This window comes from Salmo trutta, chromosome 32, assembly GCF_901001165.1.
Source record: "Salmo trutta chromosome 32, fSalTru1.1, whole genome shotgun sequence".
In the NCBI taxonomy this organism is placed as follows: Eukaryota; Metazoa; Chordata; class Actinopteri; order Salmoniformes; family Salmonidae; genus Salmo; species Salmo trutta.
The window spans coordinates 5,790,285-5,804,412 of NC_042988.1; the positions used below are offsets into that span (position 1 = coordinate 5,790,285).

At 44.4% G+C, this 14,128-nt stretch overlaps 1 protein-coding gene across 3 annotated transcripts in view; it reads right to left on the minus strand.

Annotated features, from left to right (window-relative positions):
- Nucleotides 1-14,128, minus strand: part of pbx4 (pre-B-cell leukemia transcription factor 4) — a 41,896-nt gene that overhangs the window by 25,644 nt on the left and 2,124 nt on the right. For 2 of the 3 annotated variants that reach the window (XM_029727244.1, XM_029727242.1), the window contains exons 2-3: nt 11,097-11,210; nt 9,135-9,208 (exon numbers count right to left, since the gene is read on the minus strand). In XM_029727244.1, coding sequence (XP_029583104.1) covers nt 9,135-9,208; nt 11,097-11,210 — 188 coding nt within the window. The remainder of the gene's footprint in view (nt 1-9,134; nt 9,209-11,096; nt 11,211-14,128) is intronic. The other variant, XM_029727245.1, reaches the window with a different exon arrangement.

Consider the following 14,128-nt stretch of genomic DNA (forward strand, 5'->3'; position numbering starts at 1 on the left):
GTCTTTTTACACGGTCTGCCACTGCGAGGACGATCAGCTGTCCGTCCTGTCTCCCTGTAGAGATGTCTTACGCGTCTCACAGTACGGACATTGCAATTTATTGCCCTGGCCACATCTGCAGTCCTCATGCCTCCTTGCAGCATGCCTAAGGCACGTTCACGCAGATGAGCAAGGACCCTGGGCATCTTTCTTTTGGTGTTTTTCAGAGTCAGTAAAGGCCTCTTTAGTGTCCTAAGTTTCCATAACTGTGACCTTAATTGCCTACCGTCTGTAAGCTGTTAGCGTCTTAAACAATTAATCAACATGTGGAACAGTCGTTATGGTTCGTTGAAAAAGCATGGGAAACAGTGTTTAAACCCTTTACAATGAAGATCTGTGAAGTTATTTGGATTTTTACGAATTATCTTATAAAGACAGGGTCCTGAAAAAGGGATGTTTCTTTTTTTGCTGAGTTTAGTATCGAAAAAAGTACAGTTTCAGTATACTGTGCAACACTAGTAGTTACCCTTGACAACTGAACCTAAGCAGGCTATCATTTACAAACCAAATTGAGAATAATTTTGTTCTACATTCAGTCAACCAGCTTCATCCCAGTGGTCCTAACGCATTGTAAATGGTATGCGTTTCTCTTTTGTCCTAAGTGGCATACTGTACATTGCATATAGGAATTTCCCTTTACCCAAACTTTGGGCTCGGCCTGCTCTTCAGCCAACAGACGCCGCAGAACTTAACCTCGTAAAAAAAACGCATTAAAAGTCTGAGGTTTCGCCAACAACTCGTTAAGTTTTACAGCTAGGTTCAAATGAAGCTCTTTGAAAAATAATAATAATTAAAAAGGGCTTAATTAGCCATGTGATTCACTGGATGGCAGGGCTGATGGCTCTAGTCGGTACTACAGCAGAGCCAGGACCAATGCTATGTGTGTCTGCTATTGTACCCCATTTAAACCAAGTGCACTACTTTTGACCAGGGCAGGTCAAAAAAGGGTGCATTTTCAGACACAGCCCTACTAGACAAGCGTTTCTCAACCTTTTCTGTACTTGACATGGCAAGATGGGTGTTTTGCTCCTTGGAGAACATTTTACAATAAATCTAGGCCTAACTTTTGAAAGCCGACTAAATCAGTCAGTGAACTAGCTCAAGCAGCATCGTCCCGGGTAACAGTTGCAGTCCACAGACTGGAGGTTGACAAACACTGATCTAGAACAGTCAAGGATGTCTACGGTCAGAGACATTCAATATTTAACTGTGTTGTCTTTTACGGTTCAGTTGGTAGGGCCTGGCGCTTGCAACGCAAGGATTGTGGGTTCAATTCCAGGGCCACCCATACGTAACATTTTTTGCACACATTACTAAGTCGCGTTATATAAAAGTCAGCTGGAAAACGGCATATATTATATTATTGATAGTAACAATAACTAGGTTAATTTCAGGAAAGAATTACAGCTTATTGCCTTTCTTTTGAATAAACAACCAATAAAAAGCAAACAGCTTCATCTGGAGGCTGAAAAACAACATGGCTGTTTCTTTTAAGTGGGTTGAAGTCGATTCCAAAACCCTGGCTTGTACCTCTATTTCAATAAACAGGCCTAAAAACAGACGGGCTTGAGGTTTACATGTTCCGTCATTAAAACGTTCTACAACGCTGGCTCAAAACCTAACGCTGGTTCAGCCAGACTGCTATGCAGGCTCATTCAGTAGAGCACGGTGCTTGCAACGCCAAGGGACGAGGGTTCGATTCCAGCTGACCCATATGTAAAAATGTACGCCTGCATGACTATGTCGCTTTGGATGAAAGCCTCCGCTAAATGGCATATTATTAACCAGGAAAAACAGTGCAGAGAGAGGATGGAGGAATGAAAGAAATGTGTACCAGTGTCATATCGAGAGAGAAAACTTAGCTGCATAAGAAGGCAGGAGAGCAGAATCCACGCAGGCAAACTAGGATTAAAAAGTAACAGCAGGAGCTTTTGGCAAAACTTTCCCCATTGCACCAGTAGCTATTTTTAATGCCAATGCCCAAGAGAGAGAGAAGGAACAGAACAGGCCGTCAACCCAGAGTGGAAGCAAAGGAATTGTCTCTTCAACTTTGATCAATTCATAATTCCTCTCTCTCCCTTTCCCATGGCTTTTAATTTGTTTCAGAGTGAATCGTCAACAAAAGATTATATATATATATATTTTTTTTAGCTCAGATGAAGGTAATATTTAACGTGAGAGAAAGAAAGAGGGATAGAGAGAGAGAGAGAGAGAGACAAGAGGAGAGGGGTGGAGAGCAAAAGAGAAACAGAAAAAGAAGCGAGAAAGAGAGCGAGAGACTGTGGTGGTGAAGGGGGAGAGGAGGGGGTCCTGGCATTTTGAGCAGAACATTTCCTTAACAATGAAAACAATCTACCCAACTGCAGCACTCAGAGGAATTCACCTCCCCTCCCCCACTCCCTCTACCCCCCCACCAACATTACCATATCAAAGCCCGGAGTTCAGAGCAAGTCTTCTCTTTCAAGAATGGGAGCGAGGCGAAGGGAGAGAAGGAGGGGGAGAGGACAAGACCGAAGCAGCAGGAGTAGACCAGAGCACTGAGTTTGCTTTTATCCCTGCTGTTCAGTGTGTGTGTGTGTGTGTGTGTGTGTGTGTGTGTAAAGACTGCAGAAAATCTAGTAGAGATACTAGAGGACTACTGATTGGGGCCTTCCATAGGCTGCAGCAGAGAGAGAGAGACCTACGCCTTCACTATATAGAAACACTAAAACAGTAAAGAAATTTGCTAAGCAAAAAGAAAGAACAGGTATCAGCAGAAATCAGCTCAATGTAATTTAGGCTTTGGTGGTATACCGGGGTATTTGGAAATAGACAGGGCTTAGACTGCTTAAAAATCCTTCTTTAACCAGTCTCCTCTCATTTTTTACATTTACATTTTAGTCATTTAGCAGACGCTCTTATCCAGAGCGACTTACAGTAGTGAATGCATACATTTCATACAATTTCATACATATCATACATATTTTTTTTTTTTTTCTGTGCTGGCCCCCCGTGGGAATCGAACCCACAACCCTGGTGTTGCAAACACCATGCTCTACCAACTGAGCTACATCTACCCTGAACAGCCTGACAGTATTTTTTCAATACTGTCAAAACTATTACTTTTTTTGTAGCTACTTTCAGTAAATAACAGCAGTCAACCTGTGCTATACGTTAGGAGTTAAATTAGATTGTGTTCTTCAATTCATACATTTTCATTATGAAAAATGCCGGTAGTACCCAGTCACGTGGTGCTTGTTTACAAGTACGGCAGGCCCATTAGGCAGGATTAAGTGGCCACCTATGGCGCCTAGATTAACGAGGGTGGGATTTTCGGAGCTAAAACTGACCAAGACGCACCGACAACACCACAATGTTTTTTACATTTTATTGAACCTTTTATTTAAACTAGGCAAGTCAGTTAAGAACAAATTCTTATTTACAATGACGGCCTACCGGGGAACAGTGGGTTAACTGCCTTGTTCAGGGGCAGAACGACAGATTTTTACCTCGTCAGCTCAGGGATTCGATCCAGCAACCTTTGGTTATTGGCCCAACCACTAGAAAACCTGTCGCCCCGACTGCGGCCCTAAAACAATTTCTCTAAACCAGTGGCATAACGGCTTTTTAGGTGAGCGTTGATGATACACATGGGCGCAAAATATCCTCTTAAGGATCGCACCCATTTTAGCCTAAAATGACATACCCAAGTCTAACTGCCTGTAGCTTAGGACCTGAAGCAAGGATATGCATATTATTGATAACATTTGAAAGGAAACACTTTGAAGTTTGTGGAAATGTGAAATTAATGTAGGAGAATAACACATTAGATCTGGTAAAAGATAATGCAAACCAACAAAAAAAAACATGCGATTTCAAAAAAATAAAAATAAAATGGGAGTTCCATCATCTCTGAAATGCAAGAGAACGGCCATAACGTAATATTGCAGTTAAGGAGCAATTTAGCTCAAGCGTTCCGGTATAGAGACACAGATCCCATAGAGGATATTTTGCTTGTCCATTCCCAGCACAGCAGTCTAAGGCACTGCATCACAGTGCTAGAGGCGTCACTACAGACCCTGGTTCGATCCCGGGCTGTATCACCACTGGCCATGATCAGGAGTCCCATATGGCAGCGCACAATTGTCCCAGCGTCGTCCGGGTTAGGGGAGGGTTTGGCCGGGGTAGGCCGTCATTGTAAATAATAGTTCGTTTTTAACTGACTGGCCTAGTTAAATACAAATGTAAGTCCTCTGATGCTTTGTTGATACATAAAAAAATATTGACTCAATTTGGCATGAGGGTCTGCTATACAAATTGATGGAAAGCGGTGTTGGAGGGAAACATACGTCATTATAAAATTCATGTACACAAACAAGTGTGCAGAGCCCCAGGACACATTGGAAATAATCAACAACACAAAAGGCCCTAAACAGAGAATACACAGTAGCAGAATACCTGACCACTAACTGACCCAAAATGAAGGAAAGCGTTGACTATGTACAGACTCAGTGAGCATGCATCTGCTACCGAGAGAGGCATCTATAGGTCGACCTCTCAAGAGAAGACGGGCTATGTGCCCTCTGCCACAAAATGAGGTGGAAGCCCAGCTGCACTTCCTAACCTCCTGCCAAATGTATGACCATATAGACACGTATTTCAGATTAAACACAAATAATTTGAAAAACAAATCCAAATAAACTCATATATATATATATATTTTTATTTTAGGTGAAATACCATTGTGTACAACCACAGCAGCAAGATGTGTAACCTGTTGCCACAAGAAAAGGGAAACCAGTGGAGAACAAACACCATTGTAAATACAACCTACATTAAAATCGGTTTGATTTTCCCTTTCCTACTTCAACTACTTGCACATTGTAACATTTGAAATGTCTATTCTTTTAACTTTATTGAGTGTCATGTTGACTGTTCATTTCTGATTGTTCATTTCCCTTGTTTGTTTAACTTGCCATGGCAATGTAAACATATTTCCCATGCCAATAAAGCCCTATGAATTGGGAGAGATGGAGAGAGATGGAGAGAGATAGAGAGAGAGAGCGAGGGACACAGAGCAGGAGGAAGGGATGCTTTCTATTGACATTCCAGAGGCACATCATGGAGCCTGCAGGGGGTCTTGTGGAGATGCAGGGAACAGGGAAATGGCAGAGCAGGTAGGCATATACGCAGCTGGTAGGAAGAGGGGCACTAAATACAGAATAGCCAGCAGACTGGAGCAGTGGTGAAGATGATAGACAATAGCATTGGCCTACATACAACCACAGGTACTGTAACACTAACAAGCTGCTTCGCATGGACGCAAGTAAACTGAACAAAACCATCAACGCAACATGTAAAGCGTTGGTCCCATGTTTCATGAGCTGAAATAAAAGATCCCAGACATATTCCATATGCACAAAAAGCTAATTTGTTTACATCCCTGCTAGTGAGCATTTCTCCTTTGCGAAGATAATCCATCCACCTGACAGGTGTGGCATATCAAGAAGCTGATTGAAGAGCATGATTACACAGCTGCACCCTGTGCTGGCGACAATAAAAAGCCACCTGAAAACGTGCAGTTTTGTCACAACGCCACAGACGTCTCAAGCTGAGGGTGCGTGCAATTGTCATGCTGACTGCAGGAATGTCCACCAGAGCTGTTGCCAGAGAATTGAATGTTCATTTTTCTACCAAAAGCCGCCTCCAACTTTGTTTTAGGGAATTTGGCATTACGTCCAACTCGCCTCTACTGCAGACCACGTGTAACCACGCTAGCCAACGACCTTCACATCCGGCTGATGAAACTGTGGGTTCACACAACCGAATCATTTCTGTCAAAACAAAACGTCTCAGGGAAGTTCATTTGCGTGTGCGTCGTCCCCACCAGGGTCTTGACCTGACTGCGTCGTAACCGACTTCAGTGTGCAAATGCTCACCTTCGTAGGGCCACTGGCACGCTAGAGAAGTGTGCTCTTCAGGGATGAATCCCGGTTGCAACTGTACCAGGCAGGTGGCAGACAGTGCGATTGGCGTCGTGTGAGTGAGCGGTTGGCTGATGTCAACATTGTGAACACAGTGCCCCATGGTGGCGGTGGGGTTATGGTATAGACAGGCATAAGAAACGGACCACGAACATAATTGAATTTTATTGATGCCAATTTGAATGCACAGAGATACCGTGACGAGCACCTGAGGCCCATTGTCGTGCCATTCATCTGCCACCATCACCTCATGTTTCAGCATGATAACGCACAGCCCCATGTCGCAAAGATCTGTACACAATTCCTGGAAGCTGAAAATGTCCCAGTTCTTCCATTGCCTTCATACTCACCAGGCATGTCACCCATTGAGCATGTTTGGGATGCTCTGGATCAATGTGTATGACAGCGTGTTCCAGGTCCCGCAAATATCTAGCAACTTCGCGCAGCCATTGAAGAGGAGTGGGACAACATTCCACAGGCCACAATCAACAGCCTGATCAACTCTATGCGAGTAGATATGTCGCACTGCATGAGGCAAATGGTGGTCACACCAGATACTGACTGGTTTTCTGATCCACGCCCCTACCTGTTTTTTTAAAGGTATCTGTGACCAACCAATGCATATCTGCATTCCCAGGCATGGGAAATCCATAGATTAGAGCCTAATGAATTTATTTAAAATCAACTGTTTTCCTTATATGAACTCAGTAAAATCTTTGAAATTGTTGCATTTATACATTTCGTTCAGTGTATTTCATGTAATAACCACAGCAAAGCTGAAGGTGACATCCAAACCAAACTGATATAACCTGTAACTCCCACCGCCTCCATTCCATCCACACATTTTCAGGCCTCTCTCCACTAGAAGGCTTAATGTGAAAAATCGAAGTGAATGGCATTAAGGTAAATAAGGCCACTAGTTGCCTGGGCAACAGTCTATCCCCCCCACACATTCGAGCCTACCCTTTACTCTGGTCCTATCAGGAGAGAGCAATAATGCACTACTGACAGGTCACCGCAACAGGCGGCAGTGCAGCAGCACTTTCAAACTGTATTGCTAAAGGAGAGGGAAGAGAGGGGAGCGAGACAAAGGGGAGAGGGGAGGAGGAAGTGAGAGGAGAGAGCAGAGGAGGATGGGGACGTAATTTAAGGCAGGGAGAGGAGAGAATCCATGAAAAGGAGAGGTAAAAGAGTGGAGAGAAAGAAGGAGGGCAGGTAGCTGTAAAGCCCAGCCCATCTCCTCCCACGCTAGCCTCCACAACCATCAATCTGCCATCCATCCATCCACTCCTGAGCTGGCCTCCTCCTTTGAACCATGCCAGAGAGAGAGCTGCCCGCTAGCTAGCTGACTGGAATAGCTAATAAGATAGGAACGGAGAACTTTTCAATGAGAGCCATGGCTGGTCTGGAAAAGCTACACTACATGACCAATAGTGTGGACACCTGCTCGGTGAACATCTCATTCCAAAATCCTGGGCATTAATATGGAGTTGGTCCCCCGTTTGCTGCTATAACAGCCTGCATTCTTCTGGGAAGGCTTTCCACTAGATTTTGGAACATTGCAGCGGGGACTTGCTTCCATTTGGCCACAAGAGCATTAGTGAGGTCGGGCACTGCTGTTGGGCGATTAGGCCTGGCTCGCAGTCAGCGTTACAATTCATCCCAAAGGTTTTCGATGGGGTTGAGGTCAGGGCTCTGTGCAGGCCAGTCAAGTTCTTCCACACCGATCAACAAACCATTTCTATATGGACCTCGCTTTGTGCACAGAGGCATTGTCATGCTGAAACAGGAAAGGGCCTTCCCCAAACTGTTGCCACAATGTTGGAAGCACAGAATCGTCTAGAATGTCATTGCATGCTGTAGCGTTAAGATTTCCCTTCACTGGAACTAAGGGGACTAGCCCGAACCATGAAAAGAAACAAACAAAAAACAGCCCCAGACCATTATTCCTCCTCCAAACTTTACAGTTGGCAATATGCATTGGGGCAGGTAGCGTTCTTCTGGCATCCGCCGAACCCAGATTTCTCTGTCGGACTGCCAGATTGTGAAGCGTGATTCATCCCCCCCAGAGAACGTGTTTCCCCTACTCCAGAGTCCAATGGCGGTGAGCTTTACACCACTCTGGCCAACGCTTGGCATTGCACACGGTGATCTTAGGCTTGTGTGCGCGGCTGCGGCTGCTCGGCCATGGAAATCCATGAAGCTCCCGACAAACAGTACTTGTGCTGACATTGCTTCCAGAGGAAGTTTGGATCTCGCTACTAAGTGTTGCAACCGAGGACAAATTATTTTTACGCGCTACATGCTTCAGAACTGGGCGGTCCTGTTCTGTGAGATTGTGTGGCTTACCACTTCGTGGCCGAGCAGTTGTTGTTCCTAGACATTTCCACTTCCCAATAACAGCACTTACAGTTAACCAGGGCAGAAAGTTTATGAACTGACTTGTTGGAAAAGTGCCATCCTATGACGGTGCCACATTGAAAGTCACTAAGCTCTTCAGTAAGGCAATTCTACTGCCAATGTTTGTCTATGGAGATTGCATGGCCGCGTGCTCAATTGTATACACCCGTCAGCAACGGGCGTGGCTCAAATAGCCGAATCCACTCATTTGAAGGGGTGTCCACATTCATATACACAAAAGGATGGTGACAGATCCTTTCCCTGCCCTTTAAACCACTGAAATTGCTCCCAGACAAGGAAAGTGTAGTCCACATTGATGAGATTAGCGCGATCGCTTCCAGCAGGTTAAGATCACCTCAGCATAACAAAACAACCATCTAAATTTCCTTTCGAACCTCAGCTACCAAATCAACCAATGCACAGTGTTATCTGAGGTATCAATTGGTAATGAACCAGGTGCCAAGGGGGCCATTAACAAACCAATAGAGGCACCCATAGGGCCTATGTCTGAAACAAACAACCTGGAAATACAGCTCGTGCTTCCGCCAATCCAATGCTTTGAAACGTGTGGGGTGGGTAAGATATCATTTTATTGTCTGTTTTCACAGAAATGTGTGTTTGCGTTATAAAACAACTTCTATTGAGTGCACATTTCAGTAGAAATGGTAGCGAACTGGGATTCAGGCAGACTGGGATGAGAGTTGAGAATAAAAAAGGGAAGTGGAGACTCACCCGTCTTCTCTTTGATCTCACACAGAACGCTGAAGAGGGCGGGCTTCATTCTGTGACAGTTCAGGGCGTGTTTCCTGCCGGCGAGAAAGGAGAGAGCGAGGGGGGAGAAGAGAGAGAGAGCGGGTTGGAGGTAAGATTAGGAGATGCAGGTACATCTTCTAGTCATTTCATAGCGTGTGCCGTTCCATGGAAAAGCGAGCGAGATTGGATTCGATGAGGTTCGTCCATCCAGCGTTGATCTAGCAGAGCAAGGTTCTGTATTAGCGGATTTCTAAAAGCTAATATAAACAAAATACAAAAAAGGAAAACAGTTGCATTATCACAAGAATTAAACAAAGAAACGATACCACAATGACTAGATTTTAATGCCAGTTTCTACATCTGGGTTACAAGCTCTGATACTAATGAATGACAAAGATATAGGTCTAGAATACACTCACAGTTCCACATTGAGTTTAATATCTTGGTCCCCCATAGCACAGTAATAAAGTTCCCTCCCAAGCCATGTTACTTTTGTACCCGCACAGCAATTTTTTGGTGATAGCATACTCTGCTGAACACCCACTCAGCGACACTTGACTTTTAATTATATTACAAACTCTCAATTAGAATATTCAATTAAAACAAACTAATGGGCCATGCTCCATCACTGCTTAGTGCTCGCTCACATGCGCACAAACTGTACAGCAGTGGTAGTCAGGGCCTTATTACTGATGGGCACGCAGGGCATGCGCCCTGGGGCCCCGACCTCCAGGGCCCCCCCCAACAAAATTATTATTAATTTAAAAAAACAACTTAGTTAGGGACCCAAAACTCCTCAGATAGCATATGAACGCATCATAAGCCACGCCAAAATGTGTAGAATAGTAGGAAACTTGCTTTAAAACAGCAAAATTCTCTCTCAACCTCATGGCAAAATGAGTAGAATAGCAGGATTACACCTGGTAATCATTGCAAAGCTTGCGAGCTGCATGCTGCTTTCAGGAACTTAAATGGTGGCTTGTGAAAATTCATTTTTTAGCAGGGGGTCCCTTGCCCAGGGGCTCATAATATTTAAGAGGCCTTGACATTAAAGTCTGAAAATCCCTGTACACACACACACAGAAACATGACTCACATATTCCTCATTGCTCTGATCTGTGCAGCTTCAGTGAAGAGCTTAATATTGAGCCCTTCCAGAGTGTCATGTCCCTAGAGCTGTGGTCCTCATCTGAAGGGAACCTTTAAGGATATTTTTTCACTCTCATCTACGCCTATTTATAAACCACAAAACATCTCATTTTCAAACGTATGAAAATACACTGGGAGATCATGTGCTGAAATACACGACAGCTAAAACGTACATTCAAGGATTTGCTGGATAACAAAATAAATAAAACCACCAAATAATACAGGTTAAAAATAATATTACCCAAAAGGGGAGATGGGCAAAGGTAAAAAGGTGTTCAACTGAAACTGTTTTGAAACGTACCCGACACAGGCATCGGAGGGAGAATGAAAACAACCATGACACAACAGATGAATATGAGTGGGCAACACCTAACCTCAACTCCACTTGTGTCCACGTAGGATGCCGAACCTAAGCTAGATCATATTGGGAAATGCGTGAGTATTTATATGCTGACAAGAAGAGTATATTGATGCGTCTGCCAATAACGAGGGGATCGCTCGTTCCGTTACTCCTTCGAGGGAGCGCATAATTGTGTCGGTCTTAATTCTATTTAACCTTTATTTACACAAGTTTGTCTCCCCTGAGCTAACATTTCTGAGAGCTGCTCAGGTAAAAACATATTTTTTTATTTGAAAATCACTGCTGGATTTGAGTGGGAGAGGGGCCATGGAGGGAGGTGGGGGTTGGGGGGGGGGGGGGGGGGGGGTATGAGCAGGAGCAGGTGTGGCGCTCGTGCTTTCATGGGGCATGCGGTCGGTCCTGTGGGTCCGGTAGACCTGTACACTACTGACCTGTGCTGGAAGTTGAGCGGCAGGCCACCCCCTGCCGTGCCCCCCCCAGCTTCCCCTCCCTCTGCGGGGTCATCTGATCCGCCCCAGTGCGCCGGCGACTCCTCTGGCCAGCATCTGGACATGGGGTAACAGGGGGGAGAGGGTGAGGAGGCGGGCAGGACAGGTAGAGTGGTAGTGCACTAGTTGTCGTCGTCTCATCGTCTGTTATCTCCGCTACCACCCAGATAGGACGGCTAATGTTTTCCTATCACACTAGGTCAGACCCGGTACGTAGTGCCCTAGCAGGCCACTGTGTTGTCCATCTCATCGGTTCGCTCCTGCCACCCGGCCCAGACAGTAACACCCCACCCTCCAGGTCAGTATAAGGTCTTTGTATGTATGCAAGGGGCCCCACAGGTGACATGCATGGCCTAGGTAGGCTACATTTGATGGCGTGTGTGTGTGTCTCTCGTTTCGAGTGATAGGAGAGCATTTAGTCAAAATCAAAAGCAAACTATTTTATCAGAATTGAATAGGCCTTTATCAGACCATCCAAATCACGGACTGGACTAATCCACGACGGGCTATATCACGTCCAAGTCGAAATCAACCGTCCATCGACTTCTTTCTCCATCTTGCTGCTGTATGGAAATAAGCGATTGACTGTCATCCCTTGCAAGTTTTCAAATGTATACTGTGTGTGTATATGTATTTTTGTTAAACTTTCAAACAAAAATAAATCAATCTAGCCTACCTTCTGCTGAGAGAAACTACTAGTGAGTAATTTCACTGATCTAGAGCATCTAACGTCTTCAGACCTGCATATACAACTAATTAGGGTTGTCACGATACTCAGAGGTACCGTTACAACCCGACACCTAACAGGCTTCATCTGCTGCCTAAGAGTTTCTGACTGCATCCTCAGATGAGAAGGCCGAACACAACAGGAAGTACTAAAGGAGCAGAACTGCTAGGAGAAGGAAAAAGAAGGGAAAAAAGAATAAACTGCTCAACTCTGAACATCTCTCAGACACTATAGCACAACAGCCATCTAGAAACACACACAGAACCACAATCGCACACACCATGGAGAAAGAAAAAGAGGTCTTTAACATTGTAAACACACTAACATTATTTCGGGCCTCATTTTTTTCCCTCTTCTTGAACACGTAGTATTTCAGTTCGTTAATTACATCTTCAAAGTTACACCCTTAACAGTGAAGGCAATATCCTTGAGTTTATCAGAATCGTCATAAGCTGCGTGTAGCGTCCAGCACCCCCCCCAATTCTCATTAATAGAAACTAGATTTTCGGACAGCTGCACTCCCGTACACATTATAGGAGAATTGATTGCACCCCGTGCAAAATGAAAAGGATGCACACCACCAGGACGGGAGGGAGTGAATTAATTAAGAGAACCAGGTGGTCAAATGTGGGGTGGAAAATCACTAGCTAATGACACATCACAGACACTGGCCACAGCCTCGTATTGGGACAGCCGCGTCTTTTGTTCACAATTCTGACGCCCCCCACCCCCCATCCCCCCGCCGACTTCAGCTGACCTACGGCTCCTTGGAGCCACATGGCATATGAATATGGGTAATTTGCTTATTGTCATGCACGCACACACCAAGAGTCGTGATATGCAAACATATATTCTGCATACATTAACAATTGAAGTGAGAGACCTAAAATATTAATGATTGCTCTGTCAAAACACAAGTGACTGATTAACTTGTCCTATACCTACACCACGCCGTTAGATTTCCATAACCATGTTGATGTGTCATATCAGATATGGCAGTGCGAATCATTTTTACAAGCCCACACAAGTGAAGTCCCTGCAACATTTTAACTAACAACCATTTGAATTTGAAAAGCTCATCACCGACAGCGACGGCTCAATTAAAGGAGGCCTGATTATCTATGCTAATGACAATGTAGGAGATTAATCAAGTGTATTTATGTGTGTCCAAACTGGCACCCTGTTCCCTATATATAGTGCACTACGTAAAAAGTAGTGCACAATAGAGGGAATACGGTGCAATTTGGGACGCAGCCATCATGGTATTTGCTATTTGGGATCTTTGGGACGTCCTTACACCCCACCATGGAAGTAGAAATGTACAATGGCTAAGGTAAGAGTTAACATAACCCAGGTAATATTGTTTGCCCTGGCTTTCCAACAACCTAGGCACTAATCAGATGGGCTATCTGCATAAGTGTACATCAAAATATGAACTCGGACACAGATGCCACTATGTCTGAAAATCACAATGCAATGAGAGCTGTTCTAATCTTGAGCTGTAAAACACAGGGCTATGGCGAGCCCAATAATAGACTAAAGGAGCCTAACATTAGTCTTTATAGTCCAAAGACCTTACATATTCTGTTCAGAGGAGAATCTGCCAGCCAAAAACAGCCAAATACTCCCATCTAAACGTGAATGGATTCTCAATTGCGGTATAGTTCTAGAAACATAAAGCCCTCTTTAATATCAAAATAATTTCACAAATGCAAAACATACACTTACTGTACACTGCTTTAACCGGTTTTAACACAGTTGCAGCAGACAGTATTTTTCAGTAACACTTTTGTGCGGTGTCAGTTTTCCGTTTACACACAGGTGTTTGGAGACGCTGATAGCCAATTGGCACAGGTAGTCGACTGTCTTCTGTAAAACAAGCGCTTTAACTTGGAAATATGGCCATGCGGGAACCCTAAACCCATATAAAAAAGGTGTGTAGTAATTTAACCTTTTGTTTTTGGAACATTATTTCTCGCTGATATGAAAGATATGTTCATTATATTTCCAAACCTGTACTACAAATGATGCATGTTAACGTTTAGCATAAGCAGTGGGGCTCTTAACACAACTCTCCCGTCCAAAAGATACTCACAAGGCATTAAAGGTGGTTTGCGTCTATGAATGGGCTAAGCCAGGGGTGTCAAACTCATTTTGCCACGGGGCCGCATTCTGTTTTCAATGAAGTCCGTCAGGAGAGCTCCACTGAAAATGTGTTATATTTCCTTTCCTTCCAAATTTGCAAAAA